Source organism: Rattus norvegicus, chromosome 8 (assembly GCF_021556685.1).
Source record: "Rattus norvegicus strain SHRSP/BbbUtx chromosome 8, alternate assembly SHRSP_T2T, whole genome shotgun sequence".
Lineage (NCBI taxonomy): Eukaryota > Metazoa > Chordata > Mammalia > Rodentia > Muridae > Rattus > Rattus norvegicus.
This window is the reverse complement of record NC_141541.1, coordinates 12303743-12318975: the sequence shown is the minus strand read 5'-3', so window position 1 is coordinate 12318975 and position 15233 is coordinate 12303743. Positions and strand designations below refer to the sequence as shown.

Below are 15233 nucleotides of genomic sequence, written 5' to 3'. Positions count from 1 at the left end.
GCCTGGCAGCAATCTCTCTACCCATCCAGTCCCCAAGGCAGGCTGCCACCATACACACATCTCTAGCCGCCACACACTCCCTTGAACTTAAATTGCCACATGAAAGAACACACAACACAATAGCCTCTGATCCAATTGGTAATACATAATTTGCTCATCTAGACACACAAAGCCCTGTACACATCCATACCTTCCTGTAAGGTGCAGAGAGGAATCTTAACATCCGCCTCCATGTTCTCCCAGCCGCTTCTTTCTCCTCCAGTTCCAGTCTCCTCCTCTTCCCTCAAACTTTTGTCCTGCCCATCCTTCCTTCTCATCCAATGACAGGCCTCGTTCTATCTTGTACCTGCCTTCACCTGTATGACATCATCCTACATTTCACCCTTTTTGTCTAATTAAAAAAAAAAGAAAATTTTTCTCTCAAATATAAGCTGAGCACAACTATTATGATTTTCAAATTAAAAGCATAAAATATACCTAACACCCAATCCAACATTTTATCAGTTAAACAGATATTAGTTATCCATTCCAGCTTAAGAAAGGCTTAATATCTATTTTATATTCTGGATAGCTTGTATACTATCTGATAACTATCTAATATAATATGTATTTTCAGAGTTAAACAGCCTGATAGGCTATGAGTCTACAATCAGTCTTCAACCCTGTCAGAAATCTGAGAATGACCAAATATCTATACACATAGGAAGTCTAACATGGCTTCCAGAACTGAGAAGTTATAGAGACAAATCTCCACTAGTACAGTCCTCTGTTAATAACATGTGAGCACAAGTCTTCAGCCTTCTGGCCTAGAATCAAGTGACAGACTCTTGAGATGCAGAAATTTGAAGGGCTGATTACCCTAATTCTGATGGCTAGCCCACCTCCTTACAGCCCAGAACCCTCAGCATCTCAGGGCCTTCCCATGCATTGCAAGAGCTCCTTCACCAGAAGGCACACAGAACCAAGTTTGTCCCAGGTTATACTTTCCTGAGATGAAAGAGCAGTGCCTTATGAACAAGCAGAGGTTCTTGGCGTAGACATTCGCTCATGCAATAGGCTCCCTAAAGATGTCAGATCTCACTTTCACCATAAGCTATGGAGAACAGCAAAGATGAAAACCCAGAGGTGTTATTCATTAGATGCAAAGGAAAACAAGAGTTTTGAATCAGGCTTCTCCTGCACCGTTAGGATGCTTTTTATAGCCAATAGAGTTTCTACGGTGTGGATGCACAGGGCAGTTTCACTCTTTCTTGACAACAGTCCATTTTTCTCCTCTGTAGATTTTTCATACTGCCCCAGACCCAAACATTCCTCTTCCTCAGCCTCAGTCTCGATCTGGATCCCGAAGGACGCGTGCCATCTGCCTGTCCACAGGTTCTAGGAAGCCCAGAGGGAGGTACACACCGTGCCTGGCAGAGCCTGATAGTAAGTGTGCCTATTGCGGGAAGTGGCTCCCCTCATTGTTCTGATTATTCTGACTTCACTGACTATAAATAGATGTCCTTGTGGGTACTTTTTTCCCTAGCACCCCTCTTTTAGTGCTGAGACAGTCCCTGTCAGCATCATGGTAAGGTTCCTTGGGCAAGCAAATTCATTATTGCTACAAAGGGAAAAAGTAGTTTGTTCACTGCTCTCTTTTCTGTGGCTGTGATTAAGGACACTGGGTGCTACTTGTGGCAGGTTTTGTCCTGTTGTCAGAGTAGCAGATGAGAAGCTAGCGGATGTTGGACTGAAAAGACACTTTTCCAGCTTTCTTTCACATTATGTTCTTAAAGAATCCACTCTTGGATGTCAGACTGTCCCAAAGAGCATTAGGAAATAAAGCAAACCAACAGCACACAGGAAATCACAGATTTCTTATTCTGAACCAAGCCTCCAGGCAGGGTGGGCCGTTGCTTGACCTGATGACAAATGTTAAACTATGGTGATTCTCATTTTTGATGTCTTTTCCACCAGGCCCCCAGTGTTCCCCTGTGATCCATATTTAATAGAAAATTGTCTAGTAAACTTTGATTTAGGTGTATTTGCAAGATTTAGCGTAATTTCTATGACTTTTGATACTTTGACTTTTAGGAACATTAAAAAATAAACCTAGTTAAATGGCAGACTAGACAAACATTCTACCCTTGAGTCACGCCCTAGTCCAACAGCCAGTCTCTTGTGTTATTATATTCATAGTAGGAAAATGAAAAAAAAATCTTTCCTTCTAAAGCTGGGAGCAGCTCGCAATTTGCTGGTGAAATTCAGTGGCACCTTTGAATGACAGAGACCTGGTACCTTGTAAATCAGAGCCATCTTTGATCAGCAAAATAAAAGAAGGCAAAAATAGGCCTTCTAATAGAAATGAGCCTTTTCCATTGATTCTTTTTAAAAATACACAATATCATGGAGGGAGCCTACTTCTCTTACTTCTGAGTCTTCTGTCACAGGCAATTTTTGTTCAACTTCCAGTGAGTTCAAAAATGTTTCAAAGATCCACATTCGTTCATAGAGACAGTTAGTTCATAGAGATGCATAAAAAAATCATCCTGGAGGATGCATGGTCTGTCACATTTGCCACCATCAGAGGCAGACGTTAAAGCCTTTCTTTAGTCCTGAGGAATAATCTACCACACCAGGTAAAGGCTCACCATGCCTGTGGGGTCGGATGGTCATGAAAGGCGCGATAAACATACTGCACAAGGTGGTGGGTGCTGTGTTAATGACCATAGCCACTGACCCTTTTTTCTCCTCAGGTGACTCCTATAGCAGCAGCCCAGACAGCACACCCATGGGCAGCATAGAGTCACTCTCCTCCCACTCCTCTGAACAAAACAGCACCACAAAGTCTACTTCCTGCCAGCCCAGGGAGAAGTCAGGTGGGATTCCCTGGATCGCAGCCCCATCATCTTCCAATGGACAGAAAAGTCTGGGTCTCTGGACAACTAGTCCAGAATCAAGTTCTCGAGAAGATGCAACCAAAACAGACGTGGAGTCAGATTGCCAGAGTGTGGCCTCGGTCACCAGCCCGGGGGACGTCTCTCCCCCCATAGACCTAGTCAAGAAAGGGCCCTATGGGCTCTCAGGACTGAAAAGATCCTCTGCTTCCTCCTCTCTCAGATCCATCTCTGCAGCAGAAGGTGAGGAAGCCAGGAGCCCATGCTGGAAGGCACAGTCCGTGTTTCTGGCTAGCCCATTCAGGGTGACTAATCAGGGACAAGGTTAATGGGGAAACCACCTGAGCTTTCTTGCTTTGTTCTTGAGCATGGGTTTTCAAACTTCTCAGCACTGTGACATTTTCCCCCCTGAATCTTTCCATCTTTGTGGGTTGGTTGATGTCTTGTAATTACTATAGATTTTGATCTCCCTAAGTGATGGACCGCTGTACCCAAAGAACATTCTGTACCTTCTTGTTTCTTGGATGAAAATGCTGCCTTTTGTGATGTGCTGTGCAGTGTTTTTGCTATTATTTTGGCTAATAGCACCATGCCTGTTTTCTTATGCTTTCTTTGTAGGAAACAAGAGCTACAGTGGATCCATTCAAAGCTTAACTTCTATAGGCTCCAAAGAGTCACCCAAAGCCACACCAAACCCAGAGCTGCCTCCAAAAATGTGCCGGAGGTTAAGGCTAGACACCGCCTCCAGCAATGGCTACCAGCGACCTGGCTCAGTGTGAGTTAGAATGAGTTTGTATTCACTGTGCCTTCTAATGGTGCAGAGGGGTTGAGCCTGTACTAAAAGAATCAGGGAGTTCTATATTTGAATGGCTCATCTATAAAGCCTGTATCGTTAACTTCTGTAAGACTCTGTTCACTTCAATAAGTAATGTAAAAGTTACTGTAGGGTTAAGGTATCACTAATCTCATGGGTTATTGCTTCAAAAGCTAGTCTACATTCAGAGTCATGACTTAATGTAGGAATATATATATGTATATATATATATATGTATATATATATATATATATATATATATATATATATATATATACACACATATATATTCCCACAAGTGAGGGTTTTCTACCTCCACAAGGTTAGAGACAACTAGGGTCATGAAGGCAATAGAACGAGGGCACTTCTCATCAATACAGTGCCCAGAAAATAAAGCTTATAGAACACAGCACATAAATGGGAGCAAAAGAGGGTGAGGAGGGATGAATGGGAACCTGAAGAAAGAATTTATTAACATCCAACTAGGAAGCTCTTCTTCCTCTGCTTCCATGTTCTTGGCAGTTGCTGAACATTTCCGGTGTCTGTGAGCCCTCACCCATGTGTGGTCTCCTCTGAAGGTCTATAGTCTCATTGCCATCAAGAGTGGCAGTATCAGCGAAGGCCTCGTCAGAGACCAGAACAGATGTCTAAATGTTTAAGTGCCCTGGGTTCTCTGACCATCAGGTTCCCTACACAGTACTCATCTGTCCTAGAAGGGCTGAAGGTTTAGTAAAGCATTTCACTGGCCGAGCTCATCTCCATAGGAATGGGCTCATAAACTGTTCTGCACATAATTGATTTTCTGTGTCTTTAGCTGCAGACTGTGTCCAACCTCCCCTGCCCGTCTCCATAAGTCCAGTTAGATGAATCTGTTTGCAAGTCTGTTTGCTTGGTGTTCATTTAAAGCTCTTAAAAGAAATTAAAATTTAGGTAGTTAGTCTGTGGAGATAAGAAAATATATACTTTATCTTTTAGGAGACAGAAAACCTTCTGGGATTTTGGGGGTTGTCTTTTGAGTAAGATGAGGAGTGGTCCTCAGAATTATCTGTTACAGTTCTATGAGGAATACTAATTAAAGGTTGGGACTAGTGAGATGGTTCAGTGGATAAAGGGTCTTGCCAACAAACTGTAGGACTTGAATTCCATTCCAAGGCATGCATGGTAGAAGGAACCAGCTCCTAAAAGTTGTCCTGTGACCTCTCCGTGCATGCAAAAAGTTATTTAAATAATAATAATTTAATGACTTAATTAGAAGGATTAAAAAGGTTATTTAAAGACAAATTTAAAGCCTCATTTATGGAGTTTAAATTTTTGTGTGTGAATTTATCAAGGATGCTTTAACTACACTTGCTCTGCTTGTTCTGTAGCCAGTTCTATAGCCGGAACTCCACCTCCCCACTCTCCAACACACACTCCGTGGCTAAGCGAGATGCAAGCCAGCACGTTCATTTACTGAACGTATTTTCAAAGGTTTTCCTTTATCCTTTTGCTTTATAGCAAAATGTCCACCTTACAAACACAGGAAAAAATGTCCCTCTGCAGTCAAAGAGTAACAGCTCCTCCTGTCATGTCAACTGTGAGTCTTCTTTGTGGAAGCACAAGAGCCAATGACATGCTTCCTGCTGGGAGCCTAGTGGGAGGGAATGTTCTCTCTGCTGCAACCTTTGTTTTCAGTGATAAAAAGGATGAGGACCCTGAGAGCCCAGGGAGCAAACTGTAGGTCCATTACAGTCTCAGGCTCTGTGAGCCACAGACTGAGCTCTTTCACATCAAAGCAGGAAGCAGTTCTACTGTGCGGTCTTGGATGGCAGTTTCTGTTTTCTTTTGTTTCCACAGTAGTCCTGGGAATCCCACTGAACAGAATGTCTTGTTTTTCTGATTGACTTCATTTAAAAATATGAAAATATTGTAATTCTCTAAATATTACTCAATACATTTAAAATTGTTTTTCAGAGTGGCAGCAAAGGCTCAATTATTTGAAAATGCTGGGTCGCTCAAGCCAGTTTCTTCTGGACGGTATGTTCTCAAAAGCATTAACACATTAACTAAATAAAACAGTGGCGGGGGCACTGCATTTTGCTGATACAACACAATTTGTGACAGGCAGGACCTCAGTTTTTCAGATAATGAAATAATAAGCCCTTACCAGGAAGAGTATGTCAGCCAACAGCATTGTATCAGATTGTCACCATGATACCTTTCTTCTGAAATGCTTGGGAAAGACTTCTACCTGGACTGTAACCCAGTTGGTGGAGTGTTTGCCTGGTACATGAAGCCCTGGTTTGATCCATAGCCCACCATAAACTATGTGAAAGTGCACACCTATAATCCTAGCTCACAGGAGGCCAAGTTGAAGATCATCCTAGACCAGCCTGGGATACATAAGGTCCTGCACTCTCATCCAAAAGAAGGATTGCAAACAAATTTTCTAAGATTGGAAGTTCCTGTAACTTGTCTCTTAGTACATGTTTAGTGAAATTTTGGGATCAATGTCAAAAATATATGCTTGACTTTTAAAAGGTATTGGTGCTCTGAAAGAATCTTCCAGAAAATAATGCACAATACATCACAGTACTGCAGAGCTAACTAGCCAAGGAGTCTCTGTTTTTCTGGCTCCATTTCCAGTCTTGTGGGTCTGCTCCTTGCTGCTTCTGTCTCAAGTTCCAGTTTCCTCTGTCTTTCCAAACTCCTCTAATCTGCAGAGGACTTCGGTTTTAATTTGAATAATGGAATTGCACGAAACTGGCCAGTTTACCAAAATGTTCTCTTTAGAAGAGGTACTTCATAGAAGCATAAAAATGAGCTTGCTTGTCGAACGAACCTGCCTCTCCTCCTCATTTTTTCAGATGTGCTGGAGCATTTCTGAGTTTCCACAACTGGGTAGTTGCTATACATGTATGTGTATGTGTATGTATGTGATTTATATGTCTGTCTTCTGGTAGTTTCTCAACCAAAGGTTCTTGGTGTTAATTTTTGATTATACTCATGCTGATGATTGCTGTTTGTCAATTTTACAAGTGTGTGAACTTCCCAGCAAGCCTCCTTTCAGTACACACAATCCTATGATGTTATCCTCACTGCTAGCGTCAAAGCTCAGGCTCATGCAAGTCATTCCACAGAGCTTTAATAAAATAAGCCAGGCCTGCCCACCTGCCCTCGGTAGGCTAATTAAAGAGACAGGAAATGGAGAAAAGCAGACAGATGAGAGTTATTGAATAAGGATACATTCAAGAGAGGAACAAAGAGTCCTGGTAACATCCTCCAACAAGTCCCTTTTTGGAGTGCAACAAAAGATCTGTGTTTAAAGAGCGGGCAAGAGACATGTATAAACAAAGCAGTCCTAATCAAGGAGTGGGCTGGCCCCATCATCTCTCTCTTACAGGGTGTTCTACTAAGGTGTCAAAACTGTAAAATCTCTCCAAGGAGAAGAGCCCCTCTGGGGATACCAGGCTTCCCTTTTTACCATTGTCCAGTATGAGTTGCCTGGAGGAATTCCAATTCCTTGGAACCCCATTGTTTCAATAGTCTGACAACAAAAGGGAACACAAGTATTCCCCTTAGGGTACTTTCTGCCTGGAAGGTTATAGGCACATGCTAGTTATTAGGGATGACAATGACCGTCTTGGCCAAAGCCTGAAATACAGTTTGCATGTTGCTTTTGGGTTTGTCTCTTTTGAAATCCTCAGTGGAATCACACTGCTATTTCAGTAGGATAATTGCTGCACTGCATGAACCCACGCCACAGCACTCACAAATACCAGACTAGGTATCACATCATGGCTTCCTTCCTGAGGAGGCACAGGGTACCGAGCCGCCATGCCACAACAAACCTCATTTGCATTTCTTTGATACTGTTGTTGCTTTCTGGCCTCAGGTAGAGACTTAACCTTGTTCTTCTGCCTGTCTGGCCTGCAGAGGTTCTCAACCAGTGGGTTGCAACCGCTTTCACATTATCAGGTAGTCTGCATATCCGATATTCACAGTATGATTCATAAAAGTAGCAAAATTGCAGTGATGAAGTAGCAACAGAATAATTTTATGGCTGGGGTCACCAGCGTGAGAAACATCACTAGGAAGTTAAGAATCAGTAATAGAGTCTTAAGGTTGCTTTGATTTGTATTTCCCTGATGACTAAGGATATTGAACATTTCTTTAGGTTCTTTCGTGACCATTTGATATTCATTAGTTGAGAATTCTTTGTTTAGCTCTCTGTACCTTTTTAATAGGGTTATGTGATACTCTGGAGTCTTTCTTGATTTCTTTGTATATATTGGATATTATCACTCAATCAGATGTAGGATTAGTAAAGACCTTTTCCCAATCTATTGGTTGCCTTATTGTCCTAATGACAGTGTCCTTTGCCATTCAGAAGCTTTGCAGTTTTATGACATCCCATTTGTCAATTCCTGGTCTTAGAGCATAAGCCATTGGTGTTTTGTTCAGGAAAATTCCCCCAGTGCCCATGTGTTCGAGGTTCTTCCCCACTTTTTTTCTATTAGTTTGAGTGTATCTGGTTTTATGTTGAGGTCCTTGATCCACTTGGACTTAAGGTTTTGTATGGGGGGGGGGATAAGAATGGGTCAATTTGCATTCTTCTACATGCTGATCTCCAGTTGAACCAGCAGCATATGTTGAAAATACTGTCTTTTTTCCCACTGGATAGCCTTTGTCAAAGATCAAGTGACCATAGGTGTGTGGGTTTATTTCTGGGTCTATACCACTGATCTACCTGCCTATCTCTGTACCAATACCATACAGTTTTTTTTTTTAATCACTATTGCTCTGTAATACAGCTTGGGGTCAGGGACGGTGATTCCCCCAGACGTTCTTTTACTGTTGAAAATAGTTTTTGCTATCCTGTTTTTTTTTTCGATTTTCCAAATGAATTTGAAAATTGCTCTTTCTAACTGTATGAAGAATTGAATAGGAATTTTGATGGGGATTGCATTGAATCTGTAGATTGCTTTCAGCAAGATGGCCATTTTTACTATATTAAACCTGCCAATCCATGAGCATGGGAGATCTCTCCATCTTCTGAGATCTTCAATTTTCTTTTTCAGAGACTAGAAGTTTTTGTCATACAGATCCTTCACTTGCTTGGTTAGAGTCACACCAAGTTATTTTATGTTATTTGGGAATATTATGAAGGGTGTCATTTCCCTAATTTCTTTCTTAGCCTGTTTATCCTTTGAGTAGAAAAAGGCTACTGATTTGTTTGAGCTAATTTTATATCCAGCCACTTTGCTGAAGTTGTTTATCAGGTTAAGTAGTTCTCTAGTGGAATTTTTGAGGTGAGTTAAGTATACTATCATATCATCTGCAAATAGTAATATATTTGACTTCTTCCTCTCCAATATGTATCCCTTTGACCTCCTTTTGTTGTCTGATTGCTCTGGCTAGGACTTCGAGTATTATACTGAATAGGTAGGGAGAGAGTGGTCAGCCTTGTCTAGTCATGTCCCTCATAGAGGTAGGGGTTGGTCATATAGGATTGGGATTTTCCAGAGGGGAAACCCAGGAAAGGGGATAATATTTGAAATGTAAGTAAGGAAAATATCCAATAAAAGAAAAGAAAAAAATCAAAAACAGAAACAATAATGGAATTGTTCCACTAGATGGAGCCTTTCTATTATAAAGTGCTAAGTAGTCTTGTTAAGTAAACACTGAACAGCAAGCCTCTCTCTCTTTCCATAAAAAGATTGGTTCTGAGAACTTTCCTCCAATGCACAAAATCCACGGCTGTTTGGCCTCTCATAGGCAGTGTATGGCATTTGCCTTGATATAGCTATCACTAGAATATTGTAGATACCTACTGTATACATGCTTTGTATATAGATATTATATCCATGTTGATTAGGAAATGCTTACAAGAAAAAGATCTGTGTATATTCAAGACAGATGCATATTTTTCCTGAATACTTTCATGTGGTTGGTTGAATGTGTGTTTGGGGAGGAGCCTACAGATATGAAAGTTGGCCAGAACTATAGTTACAAAGATAACCCATGAGTATTAGCAAAGTAAGCTGTTAGTGAAGTCAGAGGGCTGTCCTAAGATAAAGACCACTTAGATGTTTAGTAAACAGACTGTGCATTTGTAATAATTTTCTGTACAGTCTAAAGGTGAAATCAGCTTTGAATAGGCTTCAGCAGAGATGTCTAGGTTCTCTTCATCAACACTGTGAACCACACTTCACTCTCAGGGTCAAGTGGACCCTCACTCAAACTTTTGAGCCACCATATGTAGTGCCACATAGTTATGTCCTCTGCTTGTTCTCTAGATAATAGGAGAGCAGGTAACAGAAAAGGAAGCTCAGAGTTTGTAGGGTGCCAGGGAAGCCATCAAGTCAATAAAGACAGAAATGACCATGTCTTGGTCTCCTTGTAAAAGACATGGTGGGTGGAGTCAGGGGTGTGGCAAGTCTTTCGGGATGTAATGGACTGTGGCAGAGGAAAGGGGACTTGTCTCTTAACTTCCTCCCTGGCCAGCATTGGTTGATGGAGCTCTAGTGTTGTCTCTGGTGTTTGTAAATCAGATTTCATATGAAAGTCCCAGATTCTGGCTGCTCTTAAAACAGAGGCTCTGGCTGCCCAGAGTTTGGTGCTGGCTGTGTAGGGGTTTGTCGTTGTTCCTTTTAAGAGTGATATAAATACCTTTCTGGGTTGCAAAGCATCCAATGGAGTCCATCATCACCCAGACAATGAGGTTCATCAACAACCTCCACTCTTATTCTTCAAATATCACAATTACTCAACGTATTTACCATATCTTTTAGGTATAAGATAACTTGAAAATTAAAGTGGAATAAAAAACAAAACCACAACAAAAGCAAAAACAAAGCAACAACAAAGCAGCATTCTCAGGAGCTTTCTAACAAATCACAGCATATATTTGTTGTCATTGTTTTTTAAGACTAAGTCTTTCTTTGTAGCTCTGGCTTTTGAAGAACTTGCGCTGTAGATGAGGCTAGCCTCAACCTCATGGAGATCTGCCTGCCTAGGCTCCCGGGTGCTGGGAATAAAGGTGTGCACCACCACTGCCCAGCCAGATCACAGTATATTTAAAACCAGCTTATGCTATTGGCTGCCAGTTGTTTTGCCTGCTTAGGATATGTTGAGTAGAAACAGAAGAAGAATTTCCAATGTGTCAGTGGTATACAGGGTGTGATCTGCTCACAGTAGAATCATACACAGTTTGTGAAGAATGCATCGATGTGGACCCATCTGTACTCATCTTTAGGTTACAGTCTAAGTATTATTAACATTAATTAAGAGTAGTTTTATCAACTTGATATGTCAGGTTGCATATCAAGAATGCCCTCCTCTTTTCTGAGGAGACAGGGGGACTGAAGTGAAAAGGAGGGAGGGTGAGAAGGAAGGGAGGGCAAGCTGCTCTCAGGATATAAATAAGTTAGTTAATTAGTTTTAAAAAGTAGTTTTGGCTACATTTGAATTTAATGTTGTTTTTATGAACTTTCTTGATCTTCCAGCCAAGCCAAAGCCATGTACTCCTGCAAAGCAGAGCACAGCCATGAGCTGTCCTTTCCCCAGGGGGCGATCTTTTCCAATGGTGAGTATCTCTGTCAATTACTGCCATGACTCTAGGAGAGCATGAAGGAACCGTAGCACAGTTAGAGAGGGTTCAGATTCCATCCCACACCCCGGTTCTCAGATCTTTCTCAGGGAACACATCTTTCTAGATCCCAGCCTCCATCATAGGAACCTTTCCTCACAAGACATGGTAATACACTCCTGAGTCTGGCGGGAGGACCACTAGCTTGAGGACAGCCAGAGATACATAATGAGTCTGTCAGGGCTAGCCTGGAAAGTATATTATATTTACAAAAACATATAGAACGGGCTATTTTAGACAAATATGTTTATCTAATTGATTGTGGGAGTCCAGAGAGTCTTCCAACTATGTAAGGGCAGTAATAACATGAGTACATAGATCCTTAGCTGACTGTTTAGTTTGCAGTAATTATTTGAAGCTGCATTATTATTTGGAGTAACATTTATTTGCTTCTTTTTTGACCAGTACATCCATCAGTGGAGCCGGGGTGGCTAAAGGCGACTTATGAAGGCAGAACAGGACTAGTCCCTGAAAACTACGTTGTCTTCCTCTAATAGTATTAGTGGATGGCAGTATCTTCATGGTATCCATGGTAACACATAATCAGTGCTATAATTTTATCTGACACAGATATGGGGGACCAGCCACTAAAAGAAACATCTATGTGTCTCAAGTTTTTCACCAGCAGACTATGTAGCTCCTACTTGATGGAAAGAGAAACACAAATATTTGCATCATAGCTATTCTTTTTGCTGTTTTCTTACTTTTAAGATATGCTTCTCTCTCTCCCTCTCTCCCTCTCTCCCTCTCTCCCTCTCCCTCTCTCAGAGGAAGTGATTTGTGACAGAGTCTGCTTGCTAGCAGTTGCAGAATCCTAGATACCAAACCCAATCCTGCATACCCCAAATTTGGAAGTCAGAAATCTGCTCTGCCCATGTTAAAATCTGTTCCTTATTGCCTGATAGTCTCTGGGGAACCTTGAAATCATTACTTTAAAATTGTAATTTAAATTGTTCATTTATTATTTTTGTTTTTTTAATATACTGTTTTTATATGTGATTGTTTTGCTGGTCCTAAACATTTCAAGAAAATCAGTCCTTATTTTATCATAACTATATTTTATTTGTTTTCTAAGATGATAGTATTTGAAAGCAATAATGTATATGAAGTCTGTAAAGTAAGCCGAGTGTAAGTCAAACACTGATTCCACCATAAGCAGTCCATCCAGAACAGTAGATGGTTTCTCTGATTCCAAGCGCAAGTCGGAGAAACACGTCTGTAAAGCCTGTAAGGGTATATTTTTGTCGCAGGCTAGATGTGACTTATGAAGCCCAGATGAACCATCCTTCCTTTAGACGTCATGTAAACTGATCTTGGGACTTTTATAAAATTTTCCATTAAAACACACGTGTTAATAAATCACATGTGCACATCTTTTGCTTCCTGTCAGTATGGTGACATTGTAATGGCCATTGTGGGCCAATGTAAAGGTGTGGTGTACCATGCAGCCAGCCCACTGGAACTGCTACGGCCTCTGGTTTTAATGATGGGGAAGTTTTGGACTCAGATGCTGTTGTACAAATGATAAAGACATTGTTTGAACTCTTAATTGAGAAACTGTGCCTTCTAAACCTTTTTTTACTGGAAACAGGAAATGAACACCTACTCGATTCTTAGACCACAAAGTGTGCTTTCTTAAAAAAAGATTTATTTATTTATATGAATGTTTTGTCCACATGTGTGTATGTGTACTACATGTATGCCTTTTACCCATGAAGGTCAGAAAAGAGAGGCTAATAGCCTTGAACTAGAATTACCGAGGGAACTGAGTTACTAATGGTCGTAACTCCAGCCCCCGACCACAGAGTTTGAGAGCAAGCCATCATTGTTAACAGGAGTGGAATTTACAAGGTTTTCTAGGATGGCATTCAGCCATAGCCTTTCCTATGAATTCCACTGAATTATAGACCTCATACAGCAGAGAGGTATTTACTCTTCCTTATGAGGTTGCAAACTAAGGGTTGTATATCAGCCACTCCTTCTATCATAACCTATTTCAATAATTCCAATGAATATATACAATGACAAAAAGCACTTCTTCTCCACAGTCTGAAAGGTTGTCTGCCCAGAGCATGTGCCCATGTGGCCTTGCTATCTAACTGACTTCTTCAACCTTTTCTCTACTTCATAGACACGCAGGTGTCTAAAGAGCTACGAAGCTATTGTTGTGTGGTATAGGCTATAGTCTTGGTTTATTCTGCATTACATCAGCACTTCTAGAGAAAATAAGCAAAGTATTCACACAGCGCTATGCCTCAGTGCATTTATGCTTTTAAATAAGTTAAGATATGGATTAGAATTAACGAGTAGAGAGTAACACTTGACAAACAGATGTATCCAAAAATAACACCAGTGAACTGAAGGCCATGAGTGCAAAGCATCTCACAAAGATTTGACCTGAGAGGAAATCGATGAAATCTTGGCTCTTTCTCTTTCTTTCCTCTGGATTCTAGTCTCTGTACACTGCAGTGAGGTATTGTTAAACCCTTTGGTCAAGGTGGGTATCTGGTGGTTTTTAGTATACAAATGGCATTGCTGCCTCTGGTCACCGTTTTCTGGGACTGAAAGTAGCCTTTGTAATGCACCAGTTGCCTCTCTGCAGGGCTTTCTGTTGAAGCCCTTTGTCATCAACCCCTTGCAACCTGTTAGATCAGCACCCCTGCAGGGAAGCTGGTTTGCTCTCCAAGACCAACTTGGCAGTAAGTATCCAATATCTTTCTCCACTGCTGCTGCACAGAGAAATCCCAACTTTTCATTTTATTTTAATGTAGACCCTAACATTCCTGCCTCCCAATTGTGAGCTAAACCCATGGATGCTCACTTAGAGCTTTGTAGGACTAGGTTATGAAACACAGCTTTCCTTTCTGCTGGTGAGATCTACTCTGTCAGTATGTGTTTGAGGCTCCTTCCCTGAAACAAGACACAAACATGCTGGTTCATGTTGCACTTGCGCTTTAAGAGTTCTTTCTTTGTGTTGATTGCATATGTGAGGAAACCATGAGGATATATGGGAGAAAGGTTAAGGGCGCTTTCCCCTGAAGTAAGTATCCTGCAGATGAGGCATGCAAGAGCACTGCAGAGATGAAGATGTGTGCTCTGGAGTGCCCGGAAGGAAGCTGTGCAGGGCAGGAGAGCATCGCTGGTGATGGAAAGAGTCCCGCTCCAAACTGTGATGCTATCAACTTCATGAAGAACCTGACCTGCTCAGGGACAGTGAGATGTGTTAGAACTGTCATACCCACACTCTGAATGCTACAGTATGCACCCAAATAAAGGCCTATAGTTTGATGGATGTGAGGAAAGCATTGGGGACTGATGTAATTCTCTTGGGTGTTCTGTATGAGTATCCTTGGGTTTGAAACACTGGTATATTCGACTCTTGGCCTGTGCTGCCATTCTACTCCATTTGGTTCATACAAGTTAGTCATTCAACTGAACGATTTTCCTAATGTATTGTTTGCCAGTTTCTGAAAAGTAAAAGAATCTTTCAATCTCTTCAGTGTCTGTGCAGTGTGAAGAAGCATTGTCTCTTGCTTACTGGTATGGTTTATTGTGTTACAGGCAGGACTGAAATATTCACCAATAGCCCTTTTGCTGTCAGACTTTGTCAGGGATAGTGGGTGAAAGAGAGAACAAGTATTACTTTATATTTCTGCTAATCCCCAACTACTGGGATGCCAAGTAATAACAATAAAAATACATAAGACTTCCTCCATTTTCTCCTCAGTAGTTACCGATCCATACAGTGACTGCCTTTAGAACACACGCTATGTCGAGAATACATGAAATCTCTCTCTGCTTCTGTGAAGATATCCTGCTGCTAACTTCTCTTCCAACCTCAAATCCTTCTCTTACACAGAGGCTAATTAGAAAAGTTGTCCTAATATTTCAGAACATTATCTGATAGTGCTGC

General features: G+C 41.3%; 1 protein-coding gene across 2 annotated transcripts in view; it reads left to right on the top strand.

Moving 5' to 3' along the window:
* The window catches only part of Arhgap42 (Rho GTPase activating protein 42), a 230748-nt gene extending 215933 nt beyond the window's left edge, over positions 1–14815 (top strand). For both annotated transcript variants that reach the window (NM_001430509.1, NM_001430510.1), the window contains 6 exon segments: positions 1281–1425; positions 2736–3119; positions 3495–3651; positions 5644–5706; positions 11178–11257; positions 11726–14815. In NM_001430509.1, the coding sequence (NP_001417438.1) occupies positions 1281–1425; positions 2736–3119; positions 3495–3651; positions 5644–5706; positions 11178–11257; positions 11726–11814 (918 nt within the window). In that variant the 3' untranslated portion in view covers positions 11815–14815.
* Positions 14816–15233: the final 418 nt, after the last annotated feature.